The 18,783-nt window shown below is 43.1% G+C and overlaps 1 protein-coding gene across 1 annotated transcript in view; it reads left to right on the top strand.

The window, feature by feature from the left end:
- The window catches only part of cdh19 (cadherin 19, type 2), a 187,679-nt gene that overhangs the window by 31,605 nt on the left and 137,291 nt on the right, over nucleotides 1-18,783 (top strand). Inside the window, exons 3-4 of the mRNA XM_057323413.1 lie at nucleotides 14,438-14,790; nucleotides 18,488-18,782. Of these exons, the coding sequence (XP_057179396.1) occupies nucleotides 14,578-14,790; nucleotides 18,488-18,782 (508 nt within the window). The 5' untranslated portion in view covers nucleotides 14,438-14,577. The remainder of the gene's footprint in view (nucleotides 1-14,437; nucleotides 14,791-18,487; nucleotide 18,783) is intronic.

Below are 18,783 nucleotides of genomic sequence, written 5' to 3'. Positions count from 1 at the left end.
GGCAACACATCATATGTAGGTCTTATGATAAAACTTAGCCTGTTTGTTTCCATACTCCACATCTCACTCCAAGTGATTTTGCGCCGTTCAATGCCTTCCCTGGGCCTTGCTGGGCTTGAGAGACCGCTCTGGCACATGTACTTGCTTCCTCTTGACGCCGAACCTCCTCCACTAACAGGTGACGCTGTTCCTTTGGTGTTGCTTTTCGCCATGTGGGTGTGGTTGATGCAGTGTTAATTTTGACAGCAAATTTTGATTTAGTTTTAGTCATAGTCTTTTGACGAAAATGCAATTTAGTTTTAGTCGCATTTTAGTCAACCCCGTCATTTTAGTTTTAGTCTAGTTTTAGTCGACGAAATATGAAAAACATTTTAGTCGAATAAATATACATTATATTTAGTCTACTAAAATCTAAATGGTTTAAATCATTTACTTGGTGTAATTATATGTTCTATACAAAGATTCAACTGTTTTGACATAATTTACTTCACCTTAGAATGAAATTAAACCAGGTCATTACCTTTATAAAGTTCAGTAACTAGATATGCATTGTTGGAACACATAATATTAGACCATGAACGACATGTTCCAGTTCATTCATCCCATTTGACTCAATTGACTCGTTAAGTAGGGTGTATTCATTCAGTTCATTCAACCAATGAAACGTTCTGACAGGGCTCACACTCAAAGGCTATTGGCTCATGGCATGCCTCTTTGAAGAAAGAGTGCACTGTCTTTGCTTGAGACAGCAATGAATGAGAAATAGCTTTCAAAAAGACATATTATATTAATTGTATTATATTTCTTTAGTCATGCAAACATGTTACATATTTGGATCGAATGTACAGTTTGACGCACTTCATCACTTCTATAATCAGTAGAGGACAGCGCTGGTTTTATTTTGGCTGACTCTTTGTTGCATTTCATGTTATGCAGCAGCTCGTGTTAGCGGATACATTAACATAGGTATATAAAAACGTTTGAGCTTGCGTTTGTAATGTTTTTTGGGGTGACTCGCCTGCAGTCGCGCTTCAAGTTTGCGGCGTTTTACCGGCGATCGTGAAGGAAAATAGACGCTTTGTAAACCGCGTGGAGACACAGAATATATGTCTGTGCTTACCCTTCTCCCAGAGACTTCTCTCTACCGTTTATATGAGATAAGCAGAACATGCACGCAAACTGATGTCCGCCAGGTGGTACAACAATATTTTCGGCTCGTTTTTATTAGTTGACGAAAATGTCAGTATATATTTATTACAGTTTTCGTTATCATGCATTCATTTTTATTTAGTTATCGTCTCGTTTTCGTCAGTGAAAACATGTCGTTAACAAATACTTTTCGTTGTAGTTTTTCGTCAACGAAATTAACACTGGGTTGATGCCAAACCAAGTCCCCCTCTGCCATGTTGAACTTATCCCACGGTTCCTTATGTCTGAGGGCTGACTTTGCAACTCCTACTGCTGTTGTTGGGTTCCATTTCCTTCCTGTCGCAACTGTTGGAGCAGCATCTCTTACACAGAGATCACAGGATTCTTTGAGCGTCATCTCTAACCTTGTTTTGGTGAATTTATATTCCACCACAAGGCTTGAAATGGGAAGAGACAGAGCTCCATTCCCATACAGCCCTATGTTGCTAAGGCATCTTGGTAGCCCAAGCCATTTCCTCACTTGTGTACTTACCAATCTCTCAAGGTTATTGGCGTGAGACACCGTGAGCTCATATATTGAAATTGGCCACATCAGGCGTGGCAACAAGCCAAATTGGAAGCACCAGAGTTTCAGCTTCCCAGGAAGAGTTGTTCTACCTGTTTGGCATCTTTACGGTGTACCACCGTCCAAGGCTTTTTATGGGCTTTTCTGTGACCGTTGGTATGGGCTCACCCTTTATACAGAACCTGTCATTGGTAAGCCGGCCCTTGACAATAGAAATGCGGAAGGATTTGCTGGGTTTGACCTCCACGTGTGCCCAACTAATGTTCTCCTGGAGCTTATCCAGCAGCCGCTTTGTAAATGCTTTGGTTGTTGTTATGGTTGTCATGTCATCCATGTATGCCCTGATTGGAGGTAGGCGCAACCCATTTTTCAAACGCTCTCCTCCAACCACCCAACGCGATGCCCGGATTCTTTTTCCATTGCCATTGTGAAAGCCAGTGGTGAAATTGTGCAACCTGCCACTATGCCAACCTCCAGCTGTTGCCACGCGGTGGTTCTATCCTGTGTGGTAATACAGAATTGGAGATCCTGAAAATATGCCTTAATCAGCTTTGTTGCCTGCTCTGGAACGTGGAAAAAGTCAAAGGCTGTCCACACCAGTTCATGTGGCACTTTCTTCTCTTTTTTTGCCATTTGCAACTGGTGCCAGATGATGTTAGCATGTTCCAAACATCCAGAGAAACCCCCTATGCCTGAAATGTTCAGGCAGTTCAACACTGACTGAGCGCGTTCTGTAGTCACTGTAGACAGGGACAGACTGAAGGGGAGGACCCTGTACTGATATGCCCGTTCCTCAAAAGCGAACCGTAGGAACGGCCGATGACGAGGGAGAATCGAGACATGAAAAGACGTGTCCTTCAGGTTGATTGCCATGAACCAATCCTGACATCTGACAGACGTCAGGATGCGCCTCTGCATGAGCATCCTGAACGGCAGCTTGTGTACGTGCATGTTCAGGGTACGCAGATCTATAATGGGGCGCAACCCCCCGCCTTTCTTGGGGACAATGAAGTACGGGCTGTAAAACTCGCTGAACATCTCGGCTAGATGGACGGGCCCGTGACAGCCTTGGAAGCCGTAGCCAGGCTCCAAGGAACCGAGACAGGGGGACTAGGGGTTCGATCTGCTTCATCATCACCCCGGGGGGTGGTTCAATGGTGGGCAGCGCGGAACGCACCGTCTGACTGAGAGTGCTGAGGGGTGCTAAGTGTGCTCCACGTTGTGTCTCGCTGTGACGCAACGTCGAGTTGCCGACCACCGTCGCGTAGAGGGTGAGAGCGGCTGTAATCCCAACCCAGAGAGAGAGGAAACTTTTTGTGAGTATCAGGGTCCCTGGGGTCCTCCCGTCAGGGCCGCTTCTGCTTCCGCGGCGGCTGCTGACGGGGCGGTTGTCTCCTCCTCGATGTCTTCTTCCGGGAGGCTGCCTGCTTGAGCCAGGGACGAGGAGGGCCGGGGCTGCTGGGAAGCAGACGCCGCATGGGATCTCAAAGGCCAGAAGGCGGCCGAGTCACGGCGGGGCAGGATATGTTTAATGGCCTCCGTCTGCTTCTTTACCATCGAGAACTGCTGGGAGAAGTCCTCGATGGTATCACCAAACTTTAAGAATCGGCTAAAGACACATCTCTTTCGTCAACACCTGACAGAATAAAAATATATATATTGTTCTCTTGTGAACGTTGACACAACGTCTCGTTCCCTCCATCAGGGAACTGAGGTTACATCCGTAACCAAGACGTTCTCACCAAACAAAGCCAACTTTCTCAGCGTCACGCATCTGCGCAAGGTTGAGCCAGAGGTGTCTCTCCTGGACCACCATAGTGGACATCGCCTGACCCAGGGCCTGCGCGGTCACCTTTGTCGCCCATAGGGCGAGATTGGTGGTGGTGCGGAGTTCCTGCATTAACCCTGGGTCGGTCCTCCCCTCGTGGAACTCCTTCAATGCCTTGGCCTGGTGGAGGACCTACAGGATGGCCATGGCGTAAAGGGAGGAGGTAGCCTGGCCCGCGGCAGCGTAAGCCGTCGACACCAGAGATGCCGAAAACTTACACGCCTTGGACGGGAGTCTAGGCCAACCCCTACAAGTGGCGGCCGTCTGCGGGCACAGGTGTACCGCGACGGCCCGTTCCACCTAGGGTATGTCGACATAGCCCCTGGCTGCCCCACCATCGAGGGAAGTGAGGGCGACCAAGCTAGTCTGACGGAAACGAGCCAAAAAGGGGGCATCCCACATCTTACTAAGCTCCTCATGCACTTCCGTGAAAAACGGGGTCGGGCACAGCTTGGGAGTCGCTTCCGGACCCGAGGTACCACGTATCCAGCCGCGAGCATTGGGGGAGAGGCTGTGCGGTGCACTGCAGCCCAATGCTCGCGGCGGCCCGGGAAAGCATGGTTGACATCTCGATGTCCACCTCTTCCTGGGCTCAACCCCCCGAGGGAGGGAGCTCCGAGGAATCGTCGGGATCGGATGCCAATAGGTCGCCCTCCGATGCTGCAAGCGACATCTCATCGTCGCCATGTACTTCCAAGTACGTGGCAGAGGAACAAGACGGGGTTGGACCGTCTCCTGGGGGACAGTTAGACGAGCGAGACGGGGCGTAAGTGGTCCGCGAGCCTGTGACTGACGGTTTGATGCTCACGGAGATCCCCATATCACCTGTAGCAGCTGCGGTCCTAGGACGGGAAGCTGACGAGGTGGCGGCTGCTTCCAAAAAGTGACTGTAATGTCTGAATTGCCGTTTGCCCGCAGTGCGGGCAGGACGTATCCACAAAGGCTGCCTCAGCATGCCGGAGACCAAACACTTGTGGCAGACATGGTGTCCGTCCCCCTCCTCGATGAGCGCGTTTCACCCACGAGAACAGTGGGACGTGCCGCGCTGGAGAAATTTGCTCTTTTAGATAAAAAAGGGAAAAAATCGAACACCTCCCGAACTGCCAAGACGCCCAGGGGAAGTCGCTGCAGGATGGGACAGTCCGCTGCACCACGTCGTAAGAATCCAGCAGTGTAGCAAGATCAATGTAGATCAGAGTAGAGATCATGAGATCGAAGGCTCCGAAGAACAAAAGGTGAATGAATGAGCACACCGTCTTCCTTTTATACCCGGATATCAGTGGAGTCCGGCATGCAAATTTCATTCGCCAATTTCATTGGCCTTTTCAAAATAGTCAGGAGATGATAGGTTCTCAAGACAAACCCCATCTGTTGGCTCGACACAACGTCGAGAGACCGACAGAAAGAGAACGTCTTGGTTACGGATGTAACCTCAGTTCCCTGATGGAGGGAACGAGACGTTGTGTCAACGTTCACAAGAGAACAATATATATATATTTATTCTGTCAGGTGTTGACGAAAGAGATGTGTCTTTAGCCGATTCTTAAATATGGCTAAAGTTTCCGCTGTTCTTATAGAAACATGCATATCATTCTACCATCTTGGAACAGTTCCATAAAAGTTGAGTGAAAGTGATTTTGTGCCTTTTTGGGATGGCATCACAAGACGTTGTTCGCTCTCAGAGCCCAAGGATCTGGAGGATGCATACGTCTGAATTAGTAAGTGTAGGTATTGGGGTGCAGAACCAGTGGTCGTCTTGTAAGCCAAAAGCAGAGCTTTGAATTTGATGTGAGCTGCAGTCGGTAGCCAATGTAACCTGATGAAGAGCGGTATAACGTGTGCTCTCTTCGGCTGATTAAAGATCACTCTTGCCACTGTATTCTGGATCATTTGCAGAGGTTTGGTTGTACAAGTTAGAAGGCCGGTTGGGAGAGCATTACAATAGTCCAGTCTAGACAGGACTAGTGCTTGTACTAGGACTTGCGTAGAATGCTCTAAAGAAAAGGTCTAATTTCCCTAATGTTGTACAGGACAAATCTACATGACCGGGTTGTGCTGGCAACATGATCAGTGAAGCTTAGCTTATTATCAATTATCACTCCAAGCTTCCTGGCTGTCCTGGGAGGTGAAATGATTGATGAACCTAGTTGAATGGAGAGGTTGAGCTGAATCTTTGGGTCAGTCGAGATCACAAGCAGTTACTGTTCGATCGTCTGGCTGAAAGGAAAAGTGGAGTTGTGTGTCATTGGCATAGCAGTGATAGGAAAAGCCATGTTTCCGAATGACCGATCCTAGGGATGCCATATATATTGAATAGAGCAGTGGTCCAAGCACCGAGCCCTGGGGCACCCCAGTAGTGAGATGTTGGACCTCAGAGACCACACGGCTCCATGATACCCTGAATAACCTACCCGAAAGGTAAGACTTGAACTATTGGAGCACCATTCCCGAGACACCCATTGCCCTAATGGTCAAAAAGAGGATGTTGTGATTAACGTTGTCAAAAGCAGCAGATATATCTAGTAGGATGAGTTCCGATGATTTAGAGGTTGGCCTTGCCAGTCTCAGAGCTCCGATGGCAGAGAGTAGGGCAGTTTCAGTTGAATTACAGGTCTTGAAACCTGACTGGTTGCTGTCTAGGAGATTATTCTGAGTAAGGAAAGAGGCGAGTTGGTCGAACACAACACGTTACAGAGACTTAGAAATGTATGGGAGGAGAGATACTGGCCTGTAGTTTTCTGCACATGCAGGATCAAGTGTGGATGTCTTAAGAAGTGGGGTTATGTGGGCCTCCTTAAAAGCTGTTAGAAATGTACCAGCATGGAGAGAGGAGTTGATAATATGACAAATGAGGGGTCTACATAGAGATCAGAGTCTGAGCTTACGTTTAATATGTATCTCATGTGGATAGACAGAGGTTCGGATTTTTTACTGAATTTTTAACTATCCAAGCTTTTATGTAACGTTGCTGCGGCAGCACATTGATGGGAGACATTGGAAGTGGATATTTTACTTTTAAAACCACGAAAAGAGGTAGGAATGGACTTATTTTGTAGAAAACAACCGAACGAAAAGGATTATGTAGCATTTGTGGCTAAGTGTAATGGTGGGATGCAGTTATTAGCTTTGATATTCAATGGATGTATTGTTTGTTTACAAATATCAATTTCATACATCATAATTCATTCGACATGCATTCGATCTGTGGTAAAATATCAATAAATCCAACTGGAGATCTATATTCTGTAGAATAAGATCAAGATATAACTTGAACATGTTGGACACATTTGAACGTTATTTTTTCATGATCATAAACATACATGATTTTAAGGGGCTATGACATGGGGATATGATTAATTTCAGCCTAAATAAGTTATTTTATGTACGATAAATGCCAAAATGGTGCACTTCTCTAGAAGTGAGACTCTAAGCTTTCAAATGATACCACATATGATAGTTAGAGGTACAGAAATACATTTTCTAATACATTATTATTTTTACTTTTATGACGTAATTAGTTTAACAGGTATTCTAATAGCAGTGTAAATTTTGTAGTGAGGACTTGTCGGGTCATCGGTTCCCTCTTTCAGCTCTACCATCTCAGCTCTTGTTGGGTCGCCGCTTCCCTCTGTGGTAACCTCAGAACAATGAGAAAAGACAGCTGAGAGTAGAGTACTGTTCTACACTCTTTGATGCAGCAATTATATCAATTGTTATGGGAAGTGTTCCTGGTTCTGGTTGATCTAAATAATGCAGCCTAATAAACCTTTAAAGGATTTTTATTATAGAAGTGTTGTGTATGCAAGGTTGAAAAGATGCAGCTTTAATCTAGATTTAAACTGACAGAGTGTGTCTGCCTCCCAAACAGTACAAGGAAGACTATTCCAAAGTTTAGGCACTAGATAGGAAAAGGATCTACCACCTGCACTTGATTTTGAAATTCTAGGTATTAACAACTGACCAACTGGCCTGAGCCCTGAGAGCGTAGTGAACATGAAGGACTGTAATACAAGAGAAGCTCACTCAGGCACTGAGGAGCTAAGCCATGTAGGGCTTTGTAGGTAATCAGTGCAGTGTTGATATAACTGGGCTAATATGCTCATACTTGTTTGTTTGTGTAAGAACTCAAGCTGCTGCGTTTTGAACTAGCTGGAATTTTTGCAATAATCCCACATGACAGCCACCTAATAGTGGGTTACAATAATGTAGCCTTGACATAATGAATGCATGAATTAGCTTCTCTGCATCTGATAGTGAGAGCATGTGACATAGTTTTGATATATTCTTAAGATGGGAAAACACGGTTTTACAGGTCTTGGCAACATGGCTTTCAAATGACACATTACTATCGAATAAAATGGCCAGGTTCTTTGCTGACGACAAGGGTTTTATGGAACATCCGTCAATAGTGACGCAGTGTTCTTTGTTGTTACGTACGCAGTGTTCTTTGTTGTTACGTATTGCGGTTTGCATTCCAATAATAACGTAACACTTCTGTTTTTGTCCAAGTTCAGCAATAAAAAGTTGCTACTCATTCGGTTTTTTATATCGACTATGCTTTCCATTATTCTATTGAACTGTTGTGCTTCAAAGAAAAATAGAATTGAGTATCATCAGCATAGCAGTGAAAGCTAACTCTGTATCTCTTAATTATATCTCCCAGAGGTAGCATGTATAGTGCGAAGAGCAGAGGCCCTAAAACTGAGCCCTGTGGTACACCGTACTGGACTTCTTCTCATTTGACTACACCTCATTGTTTATTGCTACAGATTGAAAACGGTCGGAAAAGTAAGATTAAAGCCATTTCAAAGCTATTCCATTAATGCTGACATAATTTTCAAATCTATTTACGAGTGTGCTGTGATGCTCAGTGGTGTCTCTTTCAATAGATCTGTAGGTATAGGGTCTAGCATGCATGTTGATGGTTCAGATGATCTAATGATTTTAGACAGTTCATCGTGATCTACAGTAGAAAATAATTGCAATTGCTGCTTAGGGGAGCTGTAGCTAGTTGTTTGATCAGCTAGTGTAGCCTCTGGTTGCATAGTTATAATTTTTTCTCTGATATCAACAATTTTATGCTATGCTGATATCCAAAATCTGAGGTCGCTGATGATTTATTTTTTTGTTAATTTAGCCACTGTGTTAAAAAAAACCTAGGGTTGTGCTGGTTTTCTTCTATTAGTGATGAAATGTAGGTGGATCTAGATGTTTTTAGAGCTTTCCTGTATGTTCGAATACTATCCTTCCATGCTATACAAAATACCTCTAATTAGGTTTTCTTAACCCTTTAGGCGCCAGGGTTTTTTGGAAAACATGCTGGATTTTGACATCAAGATTTCAAAAGCTTGTGGCTTGAAAGGACTTAAAGATAGAGATCTTCTGTAAATTAGAAAAATGTTGGGCATGACCAAAAGTTTATGTGGGGTGTAAATATACTCATCTAATTTGCATATTATGACGTCATCAGGGGCGGCCAACTTAAATTTCATAATATTCAGGAAATAGTCGATATCGAATTGATGTTTGAACTTATTTGCATGTTTTTTTACTCTTTGATCCTTATTCCAAATGATCAGGAAAAGAGGAAATCAACAGTAAAACTATTAGTAACAGTGGCGATCGGTGCCTCCTCTTCAGGGGAAGCAGGAATTCAAAATACGTGTTCAGCGCTTCACGTGACCTATGTGCATCTATGTGCATTGCCTGATAGGCTACAAATATACAACAAACTTTCTAAATTTTGTTTTGAACTCATGAAACTACAAAGTTGTGACTTTTTCCATTTATTTGAGTTTTCTATCAAGTATCAAAATGTAATTAATCTTGCAATAGACGATAGCAACCGCATGTCGAGAACAATAAGGACGAATATATAGCACCAAAGTGCAATTAAGCGCAAAATGTTTGATACATGTATGACTTGAACAGCCAGTTTCAAATATTTTCATAATTTTATTAAAAATAAATACCTTTACAATCTGATATGTGATAGGGAAAAAGTTCAACAAACAGCAGTCCCGAACCCAGGACGATATGAAGCTGGTAACACATGCTTTACGCTCTACACCAACAGAGCAGTTAATGCTCGTGTGCCTTTCTTATAATTTGTCTATTCCAATCTGAAACTGATGGGCGGAGTTAGTATACATAGCCTCTGCTTACAAAGCGGACTGCTTTCACGGTAAATAGGCACTCCGTATTTTTTATTTCTTCCAATAAGTGGTGGGGACAAAATTGACTTTGGCAAAAAGTGGTGGGGACATGACCCACCCATCCACCCGCAAATTACGCCTATGATCAAAGACGCCGTAAAATGCGGCGTTTTCTATCATATTAAAATCAGCAGCGCCTTTTCTACACAGTCCAGCCCCTCCAATGAACAGAAAGACCTGTGTAGTAGAATGTCGATCTGAATAACGTTTCCTGTTTTTAACTTTATTGCGAATCATGTTTAGCCTTTCATTATGTGATATTTTTCAGACATACATATATTTTCTTCTTACATACATTTATAATTTTTAATACTAAATGTATACTTTGAATACGTTTACATAAGAGCAAAATGTATAAATGTGTGTGTAAAAATATATGAATATAAGAGAAAAATGTATAAATGTAAGCGTTAAAATGTGTGAATGTGAGAATAGATATGTATGTGCGCGAAAGGAAAATGTGAGTGTGTGAGAGGAAAAATGTATGTGCGCGAAAAGAAAATATGAGTGTGTGAGAGGAAAAATGTATGTGTGCGAAAGGAGAATGTGAGTGTGTGAGAGTGCTAGAATGAATTTTGGCTTGTATGGCCCCTGGGCTCCTGACCCTCATCCAGTCAATTATCTTTCAATGCTTGCCCTTGGGTTTCAATAAGAACACTTGAGCATTGTTAAAGAAAGATGCACTTTGGTGTTAATGACTACACTAACAAACAAATTAACATCGACTTCATAATGAACATACCAAAGTTTAATTATCTCCATCATCACTGTTCTTTACCACAACAAGTGTATTTTAACAAACATGGGAGGGAACGAGACATTGCGTGATGTGAACGCTAGGTGAATCCCCTTCTCTAAACCTTACTGAAACCTTATTGAATAACGCCAGTAGAAATGAAAATGTAACTGGCCAATGTGGTCCAAGACGGTGCTTAGGGGCATGGTCCCCTCATCCAATCAGTGTAGCCATAAGCACGAGCATTAAGCCCATTGCATGCCACGAAAGCTGGAGCTATCAGAAATGGTTCTATGTTCGGGCAAAATGCATCATTTCAGCTGACACATTGGGCAATGTGTTCAATCACGCTGTGAAAAACAGCTCGACTTTAGCGGTGCTAACACATAACGTGCACCACATAACCGTTGGCAGTAGCACACAGCACAACTCCCACTGACAGCGCACACCTTACATAGGCTCTAAGACGATTGGATACCTCATTCTGCTACGGGATCCAATCAAAACACTAAGAACTCTGGGGGATACCACACCACAATAGTTTGCAGGAATGCTATGCCACTACACTGTGCAGGGTCGCAATACACATAGCAGAATAACAAGTATAAAAACGACAAGTGCCGGGGCCGAGCAAGGTAGAAACAAACCCTGTATAGAATAAATAACACAGGGTCGAGGCAACCGGTGTACATAGTGAGGATGGAAACAGGCGCAACCTGGTATGTTTGCATCCCCATACAGTAAAGACAGTGATGGTGAAGGACACGGCCACATACTGTATAAGACACAGGCTCACGCGAGTCATAACCTAAACCGTGAACATGCAGTCATAAAGCACGGGCTCGTGCGAGTGATAGTTGGGGGTAGGACCGCCCCCATGACCGCCTATACGAACTAGCTGACACACACAGCATAGTCAGACAGCTAGTACGCTGCTGCAGAGCACTGCACACGCCGCCCAAAGCACTGCCTGCAAGTCACACAAGCAAGCTGCTAATAGTCGACGTTGCGTGAAACGGTTGCGTAAACCTGCAAGCTCAAAACATGTATACGGTGCATGGCGAGCGACGGCGTCCGATGAAGCCATCGGCTCGAGCGAAATGCAGAGAGCATACCATTTGCGCACAAAATGGCATTTAGAATGATGTGCACATAATCATGCGGTCTGTGTGTGACATACTATCACATTCAACCTCCTGCACGGAGAGCGTTGTAAATCCCATATGCCAAAAACAGGCAGGGTATTTACATGGAAGCCTCTTCAACAGATCGCATGCATCGGTTCGACCAGAGGGAGACCCAGTACTCTCAAAGCAAAATCATAGGCCAGAGAAGAGGACAGAGGGCGAAGGGTCTCTGCCATTCTCTTACCCTCACAGATCTGAATGCCAGATAGCGCTTCCTCCTAAAAGTTCATGCATAAAAAGCAGCGATAGCCGCGACAACATCCATAATAGAAAACACCTCCTAGAGGGGCTAACGCTCCATGGAGTATACAACATGCATTGCGACAATGCGACCAGTCCTCATTCCCACACACTACCCACACATGCCAGTGTGCAACTCGGAGTTGGGGTGTTCATTCTAGTCTATCGACTCAAAAGGAATGGCTAAGAGAAGCACTGAATTTATCAGATGGGGAACCATTTTGTATAAATGAAAACGTCTAACTGGCACTCGGCTAGAGTACTATTAGCACATCTCCTTACAGGTGGCCTCGTAACAGGGAGAAAAATAAACGTAGTGCGCGATCTCCTCCGTCGCGAGCAGACCACAGTAGCCCATGTGAACCTTCACAGATGAGCTCGAACCGAGACTGAGTCTGGAGAGCGTGATCATATGTTTACACCCTTGTGAACAAGCATGCTTTATGCTCCCCACAGCAAGGTGCTGCACTTGCGGCTGTTCGGCACATTTCACTAATGGGCCAATCGACAGCACAAAGAGCTCAAAATCAAGCGAACGGCGCTCAACCAGTGCTATAATCGCGCACACAAAGAAGACAGAGACAACTATCCTCAAGCGGTAGTAACACAATGCGACCGCTCGCACAAGGCAGACACCTTATACAAGGGGTAAGCTCATATGTGGGAAACGGTTGAAGCATAGCAAGCCAGCGGCTCTCAGCTGCAGCGCTAAGGGCATAAACCGGCATGGCTCCAGCTGTCCTACAAGCATTACACAGAGCAACGGCAAACATGCGGTACCAGTTGTGTAGCAAATGTCGCAAAATCCAGCCACGTGTCAAAATAACAGGGACGCAATACATTCGCTCTCTGAATCAGTTCACATTCAGAATGGTCACATGAATCACAGAAACAAAGAGCTCAAAGGAGGAACGCCTATGATGAGGGGTTGTCTGGATTAAAACAAATATATGGCTCAGTTGGGGTACAATAACCCGTATGATGATCTGTGAACTGTCGAAAGCACCTGATATAAGGGTGTAGCGAGGAAGGCGGGACGAGAGCCGTGGGGCAGGAAGGCGGGGCCGGTGGCATGAGTGATAATGAGTATCAGCTGTACGCGCACCGGTCCCGCATGCCTCACGGGAAGCTAGGGAGCATAAGAGGACGAGCGACGGGACTGCCGAGGAGAGAGGACCGGGCCCGGAAATGTTAAGTTTTATTTATGTTTGTGTGGCCGGCAGTCGACCGTGAGGTGGGTGCCGGCCTTTTACTTCCGTGTTGTTGTTTGTTTATTTTTGATTAAAGTTTATTGTTTAAATGATGCCGGTTCCCACCTTCCTTCCTGTTCCCACGAACTTTTGTTACAAAGGGGCTGTCTGGATATGCCACACATATGATAGAATGCAAAAAGCGAGGTCCTATTAGTAGTGAGGAGGCACATAATAAGCGCGCAATGATGGGCAAGGTCTACCATTCGCATAGCATTACAAAGCATATACAGTATACAAGGCAATGGTTGGACTCGAGGCCGAGGTCTCGCACAGCCTAGGTGAGGACACAGAAGAGCTCTACGTGAAGCGCATGGGGGCACCACACTCCGCTCGCTCCCTCTCAGACTCAGACAGATCCCTGTCGGAAGCTGCCAGCGACATGAGCTCATCCCTGACATGCCAAACAGGACTCCAATCGGTGAAGAAGACTGGTGCTGATGGTGGTCCGGCACTCCAATTCCCCGGAGGGAGGGGCGGCAGTCCCGACAGTGGCTCGTTGGCGGCGGCGGGATGCTTCCTAAAAGAAATTCAGAGGGCGGCATCTCTCCGAGCCTTCGACACCCACACCAGAAGGTACTCGCAGTGCGGGCAGTAGAATCAGAGGGATCCGCCTCCGCATGGGCCAGACCCGGGCAGAGTACGCAGTGAGCATGCGTGTCCTGTGGGTCGATGGGCCAGGAACATAAGGCACACACGGGCATGCTGGAACACACGAGTAGAAGGATCCTAGTTCTTCCTCTTCTCCTGGGTGTATCCTCAACAGCACGCGAAGGTAAGTGAAGGAGAAAGATTCTGAGGTTGGTCCAGATGGTGTAATATATAGGAATGGCCACCACGACCCTAAGTGCCAACTTGGAAGACATTGTCCAGTTACATTTTCATTTCTACTGGCGTTATTCAATAAGGTTTCAGTAAGGTTTAGAGAAGGGAATTCCCCTAGCGTTAAACGCAATGTTGAGAGACCTCTCGAAAGGGAACCTACACTCTAACATTATAAAACAAGAGTCAAGAGCTCAACTAAAGCAAACACTGATCACAATAATGATGCTTTGATCATTTTTTTCAACATTAATTGCGGGTGCAAAAGTGATATTGAATCGATGCAGTAAATATTGACAAATCAACCGTTTTTAACATTGATATGAATATTGCTTGCTATCATAGACATTTACTGTAAATTGATTACAACAGTGCTATTTTGGTTACTCCCTCATCGCAACTCACCAAACTAACCTAACAATGTTTTTGCTGTTTTCAACAACAGAAGAGGAAATAAATTGTTTCCCATTAATGGAGTGCATCATGTTGGAGTCTATCACTTCTCTGGGCATCCCCATGATGCTATGAAGTTTAAACATTCAATGAAACAGTCATTCAAAGGAGAGGAAAAGAAAGTTCTCAACAATGTACAACTGCTCTGTTATTCGTGTACTCCTTATCGTGATCTTCATCTCATCTGGCTGGCTCAAAGGCAATCTTCAAATCTCTAAACACCAGCAACACAAAAACCATTCAACTAAAGCCTCTCATGTGTCTCAGCAAAGAGTGAAACGAGGCTGGATTTGGAGCCAGATATTTGTTGAAGAAGAAGATCCAACAGTGAGAAAAATCGGTCAGGTACAAAGCATGGCATTGATTAAAAAAGCTTTATTTGCTTTTTTGGCAACACAGTATTCTGTTAATAACTTTTATCAAAAGAGCTTGCTATGTAGTATTTTATTAACACTTTCCCTGACATCGACGAGTTATATCGTCATTTAAAAATCAACGGTCCCCTGCCAAAGACAAGTTATTACGGAAATCTGTGTTTGTACTTTTGTACAGCACATGGTGCTGTTACACACCTTTGGAAAAAGTAAAGAATCTCTGAATCTAGAACGTATATATTTTATCTGTTTTTTGGATAAATACTTTGGTTTCAAATATTTTTAACCATTGTCTAATCTGGGCGGAGACTTTAACAAAAAAATGCTAATTATTGAAACCAACCCACATTTAAGAAGTGATAAAAAGACTGTTTAAAAGCAGAGACTCTGTTCTTTCATTTGATATATTGTTTGTCCATATATGCATTACCGAAAATGTACTGTGAGCCATAATATTTTAGTGAAAATGTTCAAAAACGCTGGCTGGCAACTTAAAAAAAGGCTGGCGGGGAAAGAGTTAAGGATTAATTACATTAAAGATATTTGAGTGATTCTCATTTTTAGTCCTTTTATATCTTACAGTGGCAAGAAAAGTATGTGAACCTTTTGGAATTTCATTGTTTTCTGAATAAATTTGTCATGAAATGTGATTTGACTTAGATGAAGATCAGGGGTATTGACAAACATAACGTGTCTAAAAATAATAACACAAAAAAATCTGAGCTTTCATGTCTTTTTTGAACACACTCATTCAACATTCAAAATGGCAGTGGGAAAAGTAAGTGAACCCTTAGAATTAATAACTGGTTGACCCCCCTTGGCAGCAATAACCTCAACCAGGCGCTTCCTGTAGCTGTGGATCAGACCTGCACATCGTTGAGGAGGAATTTTAGCCCATTCTTCCTGGCAGAACTGCTTTAGCTCTGTCATATTCTTTGGACGTCTCATGTGTATGGCCCTCTTCAAGTCAATCCATAGCATCTCTATTGGGTTGAGGTCTGGGCTCTGACTTGGCCACTCCAAAAGGTGGATTTTGTTTATCTGAAGCCATTCTGTTGTGGACTTGCTCCGGTGTTTTGGGTCGTTGTCCTGTTGCATCACCCACCTTCTACACAGTTTCAGCTGGCGTACAGACATTCTCACATTATCCTGAAGAATTGTCTGGGGAATACTTGGGAATTCATCTTCCCCTCAATGATTCCAAGCTGGCCAGGCCCTGATGCAGCAAAGCAGGCCCAAATCATGATGTTTCCTCCACCATACTTTACAGTTTGGATGATGTTTTCATGATGATATGCCGTGCCCTTTCTACGCCAGATGTAGTGCTTTGTGTTTTTTGCAAATGGTTCAATCTTAGCTTCATCAGTCCACAAAACATTTTGCCAATACCGCTGTGGAGTGTCAATGTGCTCTTTTGCAAACTTCAGGCATGCAGCAATGTTCTTTTTAGTAATCAGTGGCTTCCTTCGTGGTGTCCTGCCATGGATACCCTGCTTGTTCAGTGTTTTACGTATTGTAGACTCATGAACAGATGTTAGCAAGTTCCAATGATGCCTTCAAATCGTTGGCTGTCATTCGGGGTTGTTTCTTTACCTCATAGATGAGTCTTCGTTGTGCTCTTGGTGTCATTTTGACTGGGCGCCCACTTCTTGGTAGAGTAGCAACAGTCCCAAAGTGTCTCCATTTGTAGATTGTTTGCCTAACTGTAGACTGGTGAATTTCTAAAGTCTTTGAAATAACTTTGTAACCCTTGCCAGCTTTATGTAAATGAACAATTCTTTGTCGTAAATCCTCTGAAAGCTCTTTTTGGCGAGGCATGGCTCACATAAGCGTGTTCTTCTTGTGCAGAGCAAACTCCAAAAGTTTGAGGGGTTTTTATCAGTCAAAGTAGCTGTAGTCCACACCTCCAAACTTATTATCTTAACGAGACTCCAGGTGTGCTAAAACCTGACTCCAATTAGCTTTTTTGAGGTCATTAACACAAGGGTTCACATACTTTTTCCACAAGCACTACAAGGTTTTTTTGGTTGTTCTCAAACATGAAAGATAAAAAAAATGTTGTGTTATTATTTTAGACACATTTTATTTGTCAATACCCTTGACTTAGATGAAGATCAGATCACATTTTATGACAAATTTATTCAGAAAACCATGAAATTCCAAAAGGTTCACATACTTTTTCTTGCCACTGTACATATAGACAAGCTGGAGAATGTTGTAAGCATAGCTGAAAAGATGCAAATGAGAAACAACCCATATAGCACGACAGTAAATGAAAACTATTGAATTGAACTGTTGGCTTGTCAATGTACAATATCACTTTTGCACACACAATTAATATTAAATAATAAACATAAAAGTTGAAATTTCAAAAACTACCATTACTTTGATCAGTGTTTGCTTTAGTTGGGCTCTTGACTCTTATTATGTAAATTCTCTTTTAGCATTTGTAATAGTATTTTGATAAGAACACTTTATTAAAAAACATTGAAAAGAAACAAATCCTTTAAAATAAGTTTGTGTAGTTTGCTGCTGTGATAGATGTATTAAAATTAAGGAACTGCATTCGTAGCTGGTGTAAATGTTCTGTTCCACTAAGCTTAAGCACTGTGACAAAATAAACAGACGGATTTACTGACACACTTGGACATAAAAGCTAATTCAGATAAACAGATTGACTACATTGCATGCTGGGAGTTTTGTACAACGTAACATTAAAATACAAGAGTCAAGAGCCCAACTAAAGCAAACATTGATTGCAATAATGGTGTTTTGATTAAATTTCAACATTTTTCAACATTAAAAGATGATATTGAATTAGTGAAACATTACATATTTTATATGTGAAGTTTACTTCCATGTTTACTACCACACTACCTCAGCATAAAAACCACTGTCAAGCAGTCCATGTTCTCAGAAGAGTGCTTGCAGTTTTCAGCTTCCTTAAAGTGCGTGGTAGATGCAGGTCAAGCACAGCAATGTGAGGGTAGCACTAGGGCTGTCAAAATGGTCAGGAATAGCTTTTCTTTCAGCCAGTTAAAACACTTTTATTTTTGAAGTAACTCGAGCAAAACAATGTTGCAGAAATTGTGAAAATCATGTGTGTATTGTGATGGCAAGCAGCATATTACTGTTTGATTTTTTTCTGCAAATACTGCCCAATGGTTGGTTTAAGTGAAAATGTTTAGCAAATTATTCCAACAATGGCTTTCATATCTTTCATAACTTTTTTACATTTGATAGCTATACAGAGTTTATTTACTATTCAGAATCAGAATCAGAAGAGCTTTATTGCCAAGTGTGCTTGCACACACAATGAATTTTCTTTGGTGTTGGAAGCTTCTAGTACAGACATTCATCACAATGACAATACAATATAATACGATTTACAGTCTAAAAGATTCTAAATTGTGCATATATAAAATAAAGACTATTTTACAGAAAATGGGGGATAATAAATTAATTACTGTGATCCAGTAACTTACTGTGACTCATCAAAGATTCTAAATTGTGATCATAAAAATCATAAAAGATTCTAAATTGTGCATATATAAAATAAAGACTATTTTACAGAAAATGGGGGATAATAAATGAATTACTGTGATCCAGTAACTTACTGTGATCCATAAAATTCCGCCTTACTAAACATTTCTTTTTTTACCATTCAGCTGAAATCAGACTACGACACAGGAGACTTTACAATAAAGTACATCCTGTCAGGTGAAGGAGCTGGTGAGCTCTTTATTATTGATGAGTACACAGGTGACATTCAAGTGATAAAACGCCTGGACCGCGAGCAGAAGGATTTCTATATACTGCAGGCTCAGGCCATCAACCGCAGGTCCAAACAGCCCACTGAACCCGAATCAGAGTTCATTATTAAAGTCCAGGACATCAATGACAACGCTCCAGAGTTTATTAATGAGCCCTATGTCTCCAGCATCCCTGAGATGTGTCCCACAGG

This window comes from Triplophysa rosa, linkage group LG23 (assembly GCF_024868665.1).
Source record: "Triplophysa rosa linkage group LG23, Trosa_1v2, whole genome shotgun sequence".
Taxonomy (NCBI): domain Eukaryota; kingdom Metazoa; phylum Chordata; class Actinopteri; order Cypriniformes; family Nemacheilidae; genus Triplophysa; species Triplophysa rosa.
Note: the sequence above shows the minus strand (reverse complement) of the source record. Positions and strands in the feature narration are given on the sequence as shown.